We start from the raw sequence: 12644 nt of genomic DNA on the forward strand, positions 1-12644 counted from the left end.
GGCTGCCACCTCCACTCACCTGCTCTCTTTCACTCATCGGCTCACCATGTGACTCTCACTGGTCGTCTCTCCGTCCCCCAACTCATGCTGAACTCATTCAACTTAACCATTTCTTCTACTTCTCTTCCACTCTGACCCTCATTTTTCTTCCTCCCCTTCCCTTTCTTCCTCCCATCCCCCTTCTCCTTGTCTGTGTTTTTCCTCTCCTCTCTTCTTCTCCCTCGTTTCCCCAGTTGAAGCCGGTGTCCTCCCCTCTAACTCCTTTCTCCCGACTCTCGCAGCAAGACCGCTGGATCTACTGGACGGACTGGCAGACTAAGTCCATCCAGCGGGTGGACAAACACACCGGCCGTAACAAGGAAACCGTGCTGGCTAACGTGGAGGGCCTCATGGACATTATAGTGGTATCGCCTCACAGACAGACAGGTAGGGAGGCTTTTCTTCTGACACCTCCAGCTGACATGGGAGACGACAACGACCTCACTATGTTTATCTGTGAGGATGGCGATGCACAAAGGTGTTTCTATGGAAAAGTGCTGCAGCAGCAGAGGCTGATTTGGATGTGCGAGGTTGCAATATAGCAGGCGATGAACGCAGGTACAGAGCGTGTCGCCTTTTTAAGGCCGATATTGATACAAATATTTGCTTATATATTATTGTCACAGAACAGAGGAACATCGAAGTATATCAAAATACCGGTAAATAAAACGTATAAAAATACAAACTTAAGATATGAAACTTAAAGTCCGTTGAACAAAAGCACAATAACAAAAGCAGGGCCATTGTAAAGTGCACTCTGGTGGCCAAACTATGCAACGCTAACACTCATGACATGGTTGAAGGGTGTTTCGTCCATTTATTTTGTTTTTTTAATGTTCATTTGTCATTATAAAGGATTTTGATAAAGGAATAAATATATATATATATATATATATATATATATATATAAAAATCATTTATCAGCCATTATAAATGCAGATACTGATAGTTTGGAAATTGCCTAATATCCCCTGTTTAAATCGGTTGGGCTCTAGACAGAAGCTTGTTTAATAACCTTTCGTCTGGCATGAAGGTTTTTGCTGCAGAATGGTCAGGATAAATCTAAAAGTCACTCTGGTAGTCTTGCGTTGCCAAACCTAGAGAATCTCAACAGTGCTGTGGTAGCATTGGAGTATGGTCTGGCCGCATGAGCTAACATTCTTGCATAGGGAAAAAAAACACTCTGGGCTGTTTGTATTTCTTTTAACCAACCACAATCAGCTTGTGCGGCACTAAGTCCCGGATGAAGCAACAGTTCACTTACAAAGTACGGTAGATAGCGGAGATAGCATTAGTGGAGGAGAATGCCTCAGCTTTTATACCCGCACTGTACATCCGGTAAACGGTAAACCAGACTACTTTAATGTCAATTAGCTGAACATGATAGATTTGTTTGAGCTTCTTTTATGTAATTTGATAAATGACAAAGTAGGTAGGCTCTTGCAATTAGTTTGAATTGCATTTCAGTTTGTAACAGACCGCTTCACAGTTCTCTTTAAGAGTGCTCAGACCTTCATTGTCATAGTACTGTTACTTCATGCAAGCTAAATTCAAATGTCATCGTTCTCATCTGAGGAATTATACCAAACTTAAAGGATGACTTTAAATCACTCGGTCTGTTTGGTGCCAGTTGTGAATGTTCCATCTCCTCTCTTTTAGGGACCAATCTCTGTGGGGTAAACAATGGCGGCTGCACTCACCTCTGCTTTGCCAAGACCAACAGTTTTGTGTGTGCCTGCCCTGATGAACCAGATGGGCGACCCTGCTCCACCAGTAAGTGTCCACTTTCATTGTGCACTGTTACTGTTCTATGTGCCAACGTGTTTGCATATTATATTGGCCTAATCCTGTATACTTGGCCAATAACAAATGTTCTTCAAATTCAGAAAGCAGTTTATTGCCACAGTAGGGGAACTACATGGGATTTGCCTTGGTCATTGGCACGTAAATCCCATGTAGTTCCCCTACTATACATACATACATACATACAAACATATTAAACAATAATAATAAATACCGAAACAGAGACAAATATATACACAATTGTTATTTAGGTAAATCAGGATTATCATCACCATAGTTATCCCAGGTTAAAATATATCTAACAATATATATTGAAAAGAAGAGATTACAAAGAAATAAGGGTGCATGAGAACATTTAAAATATCTAAATAACCAAAAATCACCTAATATGAAATCGGCACATTCCAGCACGCTCAGGTTTTAATGTGCATGTGTTTATCAGTTTCAGGTTACGTCCCCACCTCTCCTGCCAGGGGAACCAGCAGCACTCCGGTCCCCAACAAGATCCCCAAAGCTCCAACAGACACTCCACATGGAGGACCATCACCGGCCAAGTACGTCTGTTTGTCCATTTCAATAGTTGTTTTCTTTTTTTTTACAGAAAAGCTCCTTTTTGAAGTGATCACTTACTGTAACTGCTCCAAAATGTAATAAAACCAAATGTAATGAATAACTTGTCCCTGTTCGATGTATCTCGGAGTACTTTCACATCATCCCACTGAGAAACACAGTGGTGGACTTGTCCTTCTGCCAAGAATGTTAGCATCAATGCTTCCAAATTCCACGCTTGACTCTCATTTTTAAACTAATGAAAATACCAGCATGCACAAGATGCTGCCGGATTTTCTGTTTTGTGTGCTTCTTTTCAACGTTGTTGTTGTAATTTGAAGAACTACGTTATAAGCAATTGCAATAATTGTAGAAGTGAAGTTGCATGTCCTCGCTGAGAAATTATAACTGAGTGCTCTCAAGCCTTTTAAAGAAGTCTGACAATGTTCTCATTCCAAAGAGGAGCATTATGTAAGTGTTCATCTACAACAGAATAAACCATGAGATTTTTCAACCAGCAATAATTCTACAGAAGCTCAGTTTTTTCCCCCCAAAGACTCTACTGAGAGTTATCTTCATGAAAAACGTATAATGGTATAACTTCAGAAGGCCATTAAAGCTAATATTAAGTAAAGTTCTCTTCTCAAGCTGGGTTTCTCTATTATCTTTTACAGCTGCACTGACAAGAACCTAAACGTAGAAGGCTGCTTAAGCAACGTGGTGACGGCTCCTCACGGTCAGTACATGAAAAAGTTCTCTCCTTATTGGTATGCACACTGCATGCAGTTTTAAAGAAACAGGCTGACATTTGAGAAACTTTACATACACCATCTTACCCACAGTAAAAAAGCAATGTATTCATTCTATCCATGTGTGCCAAGTACAAAGATAGGTCCAGGATGTGTTTACCCTAGCTTAGTCCAAAGACTGGAAGCAGGGGGGAAACTGCTGCTACTACTGCTGCAGCCACACAACTGTCACTCAGGACATTGTTAGCACAACGACACGTGCAGCCATCATTTTGAGTTTCAGATGATGTGACAGATTGTAAATACACAGAGAAAAACGTGCTCTGGTTTTTTGGCATTTCTTTTAACCAATCACAATTGTCTTAGGTCACAATGGCGGTGTCTCTGAAAAATAGTCTCGGGAAGGAACTTGTTTTGGTAAAACGTGTACGTTCAAAAGTTGTTTTATTCGTGCAACAGGAAACTCAGATTGGACAGATAGTCTAGCTAGCTGTCTGGATTTACCCTGCAGAGATCTGAGGAGCAGTTAACCATGTTCCTCATGAATCCACCGGAAGTTTAAAATGCTAACCCAAAGAGAGCGGAAGGTAACAGGAATCTAGCCAAAAATGGGGCCATCCGGTGGAATTTCCGGCGGCACCTGAACAGTCCCGGAAACAAAATTCCGTTGGTACAGACTACCTCCTGAAGAAACAAGACATAGGCTAGGCTTAACACTTCCAAACCTATCTCTGTACTGAGATGAAACTGAAATTGCGTAAGCGACAGCGAACAACTGCATTTTTCCAAAATAGTCTGTAAAGTTCTTTTAAGTAAAGCCCCTGGACTTGCTCTTTAAACACACCACTCTTTAACATCTGTGCCATCTGTTGCAGGAGAAGGACTTCATATCAGCTATGTGATTGGTGGAGTTCTGACCATCCTGGCTATTCTGATCCTCATTGCTGCTCTGATCATTTACAGGTCAGTCCCTGGTCTTAAACACAGGGTATGATAATAACTTACATTCGACTCACAGCGGATATATAAATGTACTAAGTGATGTGCTGTTTTTCTTCCTGTTTTTGAATGACAGACATAAAAAGTCAAAGTTTGCTGACCCCGGAGTGAGCAACCTGACCTACAGTAATCCCTCGTATCGGACGTCCACACAAGAGGTCAAGATTGAGGCATCGCAAAAGCCTCCAATATACAACCAGCTTCGATATAAGAAAGAGGTAACGAACAGTCTGGACACTAAAGTGAAAACAAGGGACATTTTTTTTGTTTAATATATGAATGGATTTAAGGTGAATCCATGACAGTTCCATAGAATGATCCTAGAATATGGAGGTGTTTGGTGGGTGACCACAGACAAATGACTACTGTTTGTCTGATTGTGTAGAAAAATTGTAACATGACACAAGCTCATCTTTTCTTCCTCCTGTCTCTCCTCACTGCAGCTCTCTCATCCCTACAACTCCCTCTCTCCCTTTATCTTTTGACCCATTTGTCCCGCGGAGAGGTAGTTACGCCCCATGAAGGAGTTGTTCTCTGCTGCTTCTCTTGTTTTCCTTCACTTTGTTTTCTTTAACTGCATGCAGCCTGCTCTCCAAAGTTAACCATTTTTCTCTTTGGTGCCGTTTCAGAGCTCTGTTATTAGTAGCATGTCAGTGTTTACACTACTTAATAAGGTTTTTGTTGTGAAACTTACATTTTGACAGGCAGTGAATCGTGGTGTATGAATAGATTTGTTAAAGCTTTTGTGCGTGACTTTTTGATATTAATGAACGTCGGTTACATTCAAGCCATTGCCAAATGAGTTGCTACGATGCTAATTAAGACTATCAGCTCCACACAACTCTCTGTATTTCGTAGCATGGCTATGTTCAGAAGATGGTGGCGTTTGACTTTCACACGCAGAAACTCGAGGGAAGATAATTACCTCTTCTGAATTGATAGTTTCTTAAACCCAACATTACATTTCCCATACCCCCTGTTAGTTCCCACTGCAGGTAAGATTTTGCAATTTGTCAAAAGAGAGAAAATAATTGCAGGAAGTCCCCTTTTTGTTTCATTCTCAAATTGTTATCTATGTCTAAGAAGCAATCGATTTCCAATTCTCAGTTTCGTGGGCTGTTTGTAAAAGCAGCAGCTTTAGGTGAGATCCCTGCTTTGGGTCATTGTGCCTCCGTTTTTAACAGGTGTGCCGACCCCTACTGAGTGTATTTTGTTTGTGCTGGAGATGAAGAGACACTAAACAATTTGTCCCGCTACAACAGACTGCCATAAAGCAATGCAGTCCTTTCCTTCCAGATTACACAGGCAGACAGCCTGGTGTTTGGGTTCATTTGGGTTGCACTTGTAGTGCTCAATCTGAAAATGGAAAACTAACTCCAGAAGAAAGCGCAGCATTACTAAAAGGAGCCAACTTGCCGAGCATGGGCTGTGTTTGAATGTGACACCTTGTTCTGGAGTGTCTCTGCTGATTAATCCTTAAAGGTCCAGTGTGTAACCTTTTTAGTTGTTTTCTATCAAAATCTCATTTGCTTTTGAATGAACTGGGGTAGATGCTCCATAGTTATGCGCCATCTTGAAATACGTTAGCCAGTAAGGGACATACAGGATTTCCTGCGAAGACTTTTGCGTTTTCGCCGTTGCATGATAAACTCACAAGTGCTGCTAATGGGTATTGTTGCTTCCCGACCCTGGTAAGTGTAGATACAATTTCGCAACTAATAAAAATTAAACGAATGGACCTGGTCGCTGGAGGTAAAGCTGGATGAAGATAAGGGTGACATTGTGGCTTTTTGAAGCATGAAGGCTACCGTAGCTGTAATAAATACTTTGCGTAGCGCGAGAGAGTTGATTGCGATATATGATCTCAACGCTAGATGGGAGGAATTCCCACACATTGGACCTTTTAAGGGGGGATCCATCTTGAACAGGTTTAACTTTGGTGACATTTGTGTGGCAGATTTTAACGTCAATAACCTTTTACATATTCTTTTAAGAGGTGGGGTTGGGGTTAAGGAAGGAAGGAAATGTTGGGGGATGTGAAAGTTATCATGAGCACTGGGTAGTTGATATAAGGGGAATCTAAGGCAAGAGCACCGGCCGGCGCATCTCAGTGGAAGGTCTCCATTCCTGCATATCCCACATTTACTTATTGTAATGTCACATTAAAATTGCACAGTCGTAGCGGAAAGGAAGGAAGGAAAAGTGCATGTAACAAAGAAATAAAGGACGGCGAGGCCATCTATTACTTCTTGGTGGCTCTTTGCAACTGAGAACCCTTAAAACAAAAACAAATTCATCACAGGTAGAATGTGTTTAGTTTAACAAACTGAAGAGGACCTGAAGGTGGCTTTGTCCTTTAAACTGCTCCTATAGAGGCCATCACTCTGACTAACTACTCCTTTCTTGTTGTCCAGGGGGGAGTGGACGGAGGCTACACCAAGGAGAAGATCCGCATTGTTGAGGGTGTGTGTCTCCTGTCCAATGAGGAGCTTTACTGGGATGACCTAAAACAAATCAAGCCGTCCCGAGGCGGCTTGCACACCTGCATGCGTACAGACACCGTGTCCTTGCAGGCCAGCAGTGCTTCGCTAGATGATGGCGAAACGGAGCAGCTCCTCCAGGAGGAAGCTTCCGAATGCTCCTCCATAACCACTCTGACCCCTTCAGCCATCACCCCACAGCGCCACGCCCAGCACAGCCTCCCCGACACCGGCTGGGCCTCCACGCGCAAGCCCTCCACCGAGAGCGAAGTGTGAGGGAGCCCCGTGCCCTCGGTGCTTTATCTCAAACTCCGTTACCTAATACACACATACACACACCTGGTACAAACACACAGAGATAAATAGGTACAAGCAGTAACAGTTGCATACGTAAAGTAAGGATACAAATGAACCTGGTTAGACAGAACTAAGCTCCCACGAACACAACTCCTGTCTCTGAAACTGGGGCTCCGTCCTACTTGTTAAAATCACACACACACCTGCAGTACAGTCCTCCAACAGTTCCCTCAGTGCTACTGCCTTTAGGCAAAATGATAAACTAATGAGCTAATGAGCATGCTGGAATAAGCTGGAATAAGAAAGCAAAGGATTCTGGGGAGGAAGTGAACAGAGAGACACGAGCGTTTTTTGGAGCCTTTTTAAATGGATGCAGACTCTCAATGTGACAAACGCTTCTCTGTGTAAAACTTCGCCTTTATTTGTTGTGATTTTTTTTTTTTTTTAATGTAACCACAATGCTCCCTCTAATGCCACTCATGTCTTTATGAACTCTATTTATGAACGTTTTTGTACTTGTGGAGTGGGTTTGCTGACTTTCAGAAAATGGCGAGAGTGTTGTGTTAGAGACTTAGTGGCGCAGAACCCGGGTATTCAACAGTTGTATTTATGACAGTGCCAAAGGGTGGGGATTCCCAGAGTCTCCATGCTTCTTTCAGCATTTACACTTCAATAGAACTGTATCTTAATTATGGGATGTTTCTTTTGTTTGCCCTCGCCGGTGGGAGACCACCAGCTTCTTCTACATTTTACAGCCTCCAAACGGTCATGCAAGGACTTACTGTACAGTTGGTTGCAGAAATCCATCCATGCTTTTCAAAAATATACTGAAAGGAGCTTTTTTAAAGTTGTAGTTCAACCATTGCTGACCCTCTGGCATAGCAGAGGATCCAACGATGAAGTGACAGCCTAAGTGCCAAACGTGTTGTTCTTTTTCCTCCTTCAGCTGTTTAATTATTTTTTTCCTCAATCCGAGGTTTTAAAATGTTTGACATTCTTTTTACCGAGGTTTGGTCACCCACATCACAGAAAAAAACATTTTCTCAGACATGTACCACTAGGGCTACTTGGCCATGCAGATATTTGTGGTTTTATTTACCCCGGTGTTAGACATATGTCTCTGGGATTTCTTCTGCCCCAAAACACTGGAGTTTTTTGTTTCGTTTTGACCCTCTCAATGCAGTCTCTCATTGAGTGTTTCTTTCATTGATCTTCCTAAAAAAAAAGTAATACCTGTTCCTGGGGTTTACTGTCCAGATAACTGATTATCTACAACAGCACTTACTATTAGAATTTGAAGGTCTTTTGATTTCTTTCTGCACAGCAGTGCAACTATCTCCACCTTTTGTAGCTCTAATCTCACCTGGCTAAAATTCAAACACGCCCTCGCTGTCCATTGTTATACATCCCACGTTGACCCACAACAGTCTTATGCTTGTATGGAATTATGCTTTTGTTTCCTAATTCTGCAAAGAAACATAAATATAAGATAAACAATAATACTGTACATTGTTTAAAAAAAAAATAAAAAAAAGGAGAAAAAAAATAGTGTTACCAATTGACTAAAACAAGGTAATGTTGAGAAGAGGAGAGAGCGGTTATGTTGTAGGGTTAGCTTTTAAAAATGTTGTGCCACCACATATGTCAATGTAATTTTGGGAATTACAGTTTCTTATTTCTGAAACATAATCCCAAAATGTCACTTTGGCTCTACGTTGTATTGGGGTATGGGACAGTTTCAGAGGTAAATATCAAAAACATGAGAAATACAAGCAAAAGTATCTGCATGGCCCAACACCACCCGAGGTAAATGAGAACTTGTATGTTATTTGGGCTTTTGATCCATCAACACTAAATCTGTTAACGCAACTGTGTACTTGCAGTATCTGCTACAGTACAGTACATCAAATGGGTAACTTAGGAACACGGTGACATGTCTGACCCCCATCAGACAGTGAGGGTTACAGTTTAGAAATGTATCACTGACAACTTACTGAAAAATGAATTTAATACAAGTTAAGATATTATGCATTGCTTTAACAATAGAGTACCATTCTGTCTGTTTTTGAAATATGGTACAAGGAAATACAATATTGCTATGTTGGCAATTATACCGGTTAGACTTTATAGAACCATGTATATTGAAGTATCTCCTACAAGCTCAGCATCGTGCTGATTTGCTGCTAGACGAAGCACTGAGGCCAATGAAAGAGGGTTATGGCAGCTACATAACTACGGTCTCTGACGGTTGGTTGACGGTAGATCTACAGAGCATCACAGCGACCCAGTAACCGATCATCCCGGCTCAAAGTCCCTCCACCTCTGCTGCGGGAATGCTGGACAGATTGTACCACGCGGATTTAAGCAAACACTTCTGTTCTGCTGAAGATATTGTCGATTAAGTTGTATAGTCTTTTGTACAAAGGGATTTCATGACCGTTTTTAGACTTGTATTAATTTTACTCACTGGAGAAGAACATTATTTTATTTTTTTCCGCTGGATTATTTTAACCACTGTGTTTTCCAAGCCTTGTAAATGATAGGGAAGATGCCAGTTATTTAATAGTGCTCTTTTTATCTCATGAAATACTGGTCGCTTATAGCTGTTGTAAAGTTAACAAAAAGAGGTATTTATGATTTCTGTTTGGTTGTCATTTGATGTGTAAATACGAAAAGACTGTATATGTATTTCCATGGCAGTACTAACAAGCTGTGTTGTGTGATATAGTGAATGATCCCTTTGCTATCTTTTAATATAAAATGGCATTTGCATTTCAATGAAACTTTTGGCTCGCTCGTCTTTGCACTTGTTACTCTTGGACAAATGCCCTCCTAATCAGACTCCTTCATCCTTTAGCAATAAAGGAAAGGCTGATGTCTGCTTCTGCAGATGATTAGCCTACTGACATTGTCTATTGTTCCCCATTAGTCATCACCATCAGTGATGTAGTGGAGGCTAAACGCACGTAAACGCCGTTTATGCACCTCTCAAAATTCGGAAAGTGCGTTTACCCACCTCTGAATAGCCTTTAGTCCCAAAGCCATTCTAAATTAAGCTTATGTCGTTTTAGTTTCATATTGTTCATTATTAGTTTCATAGGTTGTTAAACCTAAGATCATATTGTACTGCATTACTGTCAGTGTTGACCAATCTCTTGCGGTGTCTGCTGTATATTCCCCCAGCGTCGCCTTTAAGGCAGCGCTACCTGGAAGGTACTAGGATTGGGCAATGGTTGGGTGCCTTAGTCACGGTCGCAGCGCTGCCTGGAAGCTGACGTTGGGGGCTTAGAACATGAAGAACATCGCGGTACGGTAAACGTTTCTATGGTAACAGCGAGTTGTACCAACCAGAAACGTTGCTGTTATGCTTAGGATTGTGGGTAATGTAGGTTTTCTACATAAGATAGTGGATAATTGTTTTTCTTATAATGTTACAAGGTTGATATCAAACAGACTTCTAGCTTCATCAGGAGCAGAAACTTGGTCAGTGTACCTGGGATGGTTTATACATTATGGCTGATAATCTAAATTCATATGGAGAAAATCAATGGGGTTTTTAAAAAGATATATATAAACTATAATCACCAACTGTTTTGATAATCGAGTAGTTGGTTTGAGTAATTTTTTTTGAGACAAAAGTAAAAAGGTCTTTTTATTCCAGATTGTTAAATGTGAATATTTTACACATATTCTTGTTGTCTCTGTTTTGTCATTTAGTAAACTTTATAGATTTTAACCATATAATTGCTTCTTGAGTCTTTTTAACAAGAAATGTAATTAATGTATGAACTGAATACTGATTGTGTGACCTATGAGGGAACAACCAGTGATAAAAGACATCAGGATCCACCGGTAGGCCGTGGCCCACCGGATCACTGAATTTATAGTTTACCCACCTCTTTTTTTACCACTACACCACTGATCAACATGGTGAAGACTATTCTTCATGCGGGCTGTTGCACAAAAGTAGAATAAAGAAATCCACGATATCTGAAAACGTGCAGCGCAGCAGTTTGACCAACCAGACTGAGAAGGTGAAACTGTCAAGCCAGGTGTAGATGGTTGGGGTAAGCAAGCGACCGCTAAGCGTAGCTCCTATGGCGCCATTTTATTTGTATCTATTCTTTTATTTATCACCCACCGTTAGCATCCCATTGACTGCCATCTATTTTGGCGCCATTTTGACAGCAAATAACTTTACATCTGAAGTGTTTTAAAACGTTAGTTGTTCACTGTTCATTTCTAAAGAAACAACACTGTATAAAAGGCTCCATTAGCCTACCGTAAACCTCCCGTTAAGGCCATAGACAGTTAAAGAAGTGGACAACAGACCCCGTCGTTCTTTACGGAGACCAGTGAAGGATATTAGAAGCACTTTTACGGTGATAGCTGAGCGTTACTGCGCGCTAGTTTACTCACTAGCATTGTTGTGGAAACAGAGTAATGGACACTTCCTGTATTACTGCATTACTTCAAATACTAAGTTACTCCTCTAGTAAACTAATATACACATGAAATAAAACAATACAACATTGAGACCATTCAAGAAAGCACACTGGGTAATAACAAATTTAACACGTGAACTGGTTGCTATGGACTCGTCACTAGGCTACCTCAGTCATTATATATTTAGCATAGGTAAAGCTGCTTTAACTGAACATTAACTCCATTTCTCAGACGAGCGTCAATTTGAAAGCATGCATGTTACCACTCCTTCCTTCTCAAATTACATGAAAAGGCTGTCGTTTGCATGATTTCACAAATAATCGACCAAAAGGAAATTGATTACACCTTTCCATAATGTTGCCAAACACGTAGAATATCAATCTGAGTCAACGGCAAAACGAGCCCTCACCTCACTCACCTCCCTCCTCAAGCCCTCCCTGCTGCGTGTTGCTGCAAGCTTCAGCTTTTCAAAATAAAAGCTTGCGTCTGGCCCGCTATGTTTAGATTTCACATTTAAATTAAGATTTAAGCAATTAGATTTAACATTTACATTTATATTTAGTAATTAAATTTAGATTTAATAATCTGATATAACATTTAAATTAAAATTTAGCAATTAGATTTACATTTAGATTCAGATTTAATATGTTTATTTAACATTTAGATTTACATTTAAATGTAATATTTTGATTGAACTATTTAAAATATCTAAGTTGACAAATATTGTTCTAAATGTGCAAAAAAAGTTTCCCTCAAAAATTCATAGCAGATTTTTTAACATTGTTTGACGCTAAATGTGACAAAATGACGCTGTTATTTTCAGTGTGAGCCGCTATGCAAACAGCACCCCATAGCAACATCACAGATCATCTGAAACAATGTGGAATTGTGATGCACACAATACTTTTTGACAAGGTGACAGTAACCAAATCATTTTGACCTGAACATTGATACTGTGGATGGATTTTCTGTCGACATAATGGCCCTCACGGGCCCCTGAGGGGAGTTTAATGCAGACCTGTGTGCAGTCCAGGGCACTAATGACTTTAGGGAAAGCACAAAACACAAAAAACACAAAATTGTTGTGCCACTTGTGCTATGCCTATAATTTTCTGGCACATTTTTGTTGAAAATGAAAGGGACTTTATACATTGCCCTCATCAGTGACTTCATCGAAATCCCCCTCGCAACCTCAACCATTTCAAACCATCTAAACCACTGCAATAGTAGGATTTAAATCAAACTCGTGACAGCAATAATGACGAGTAATGCATGTTAACAA

At 40.6% G+C, this 12644-nt stretch overlaps 1 protein-coding gene across 3 annotated transcripts in view; it reads left to right on the forward strand.

Annotated features, from left to right (window-relative positions):
* lrp4 (low density lipoprotein receptor-related protein 4) overlaps positions 1-9699 on the forward strand; it is a 117549-nt gene extending 107850 nt beyond the window's left edge. The window contains exons 32-39 of one of the 3 annotated variants that reach the window (XM_034873254.1): positions 234-426; positions 1699-1812; positions 2285-2396; positions 3066-3127; positions 4016-4103; positions 4216-4357; positions 4583-4644; positions 6554-6752. In XM_034873254.1, coding sequence (XP_034729145.1) covers positions 234-426; positions 1699-1812; positions 2285-2396; positions 3066-3127; positions 4016-4103; positions 4216-4357; positions 4583-4624 — 753 coding nt within the window. In that variant the 3' untranslated portion in view covers positions 4625-4644; positions 6554-6752. Of the gene's footprint in view, positions 1-233; positions 427-1698; positions 1813-2284; positions 2397-3065; positions 3128-4015; positions 4104-4215; positions 4358-4582; positions 4645-6553 lie in introns of all 3 variants that reach the window. The other 2 variants (XM_034873238.1, XM_034873246.1) reach the window with 2 other exon arrangements.
* The last annotated feature ends 2945 nt before the right edge of the window (positions 9700-12644 follow it).

This window comes from Etheostoma cragini, chromosome 1 (assembly GCF_013103735.1).
Source record: "Etheostoma cragini isolate CJK2018 chromosome 1, CSU_Ecrag_1.0, whole genome shotgun sequence".
Lineage (NCBI taxonomy): Eukaryota > Metazoa > Chordata > Actinopteri > Perciformes > Percidae > Etheostoma > Etheostoma cragini.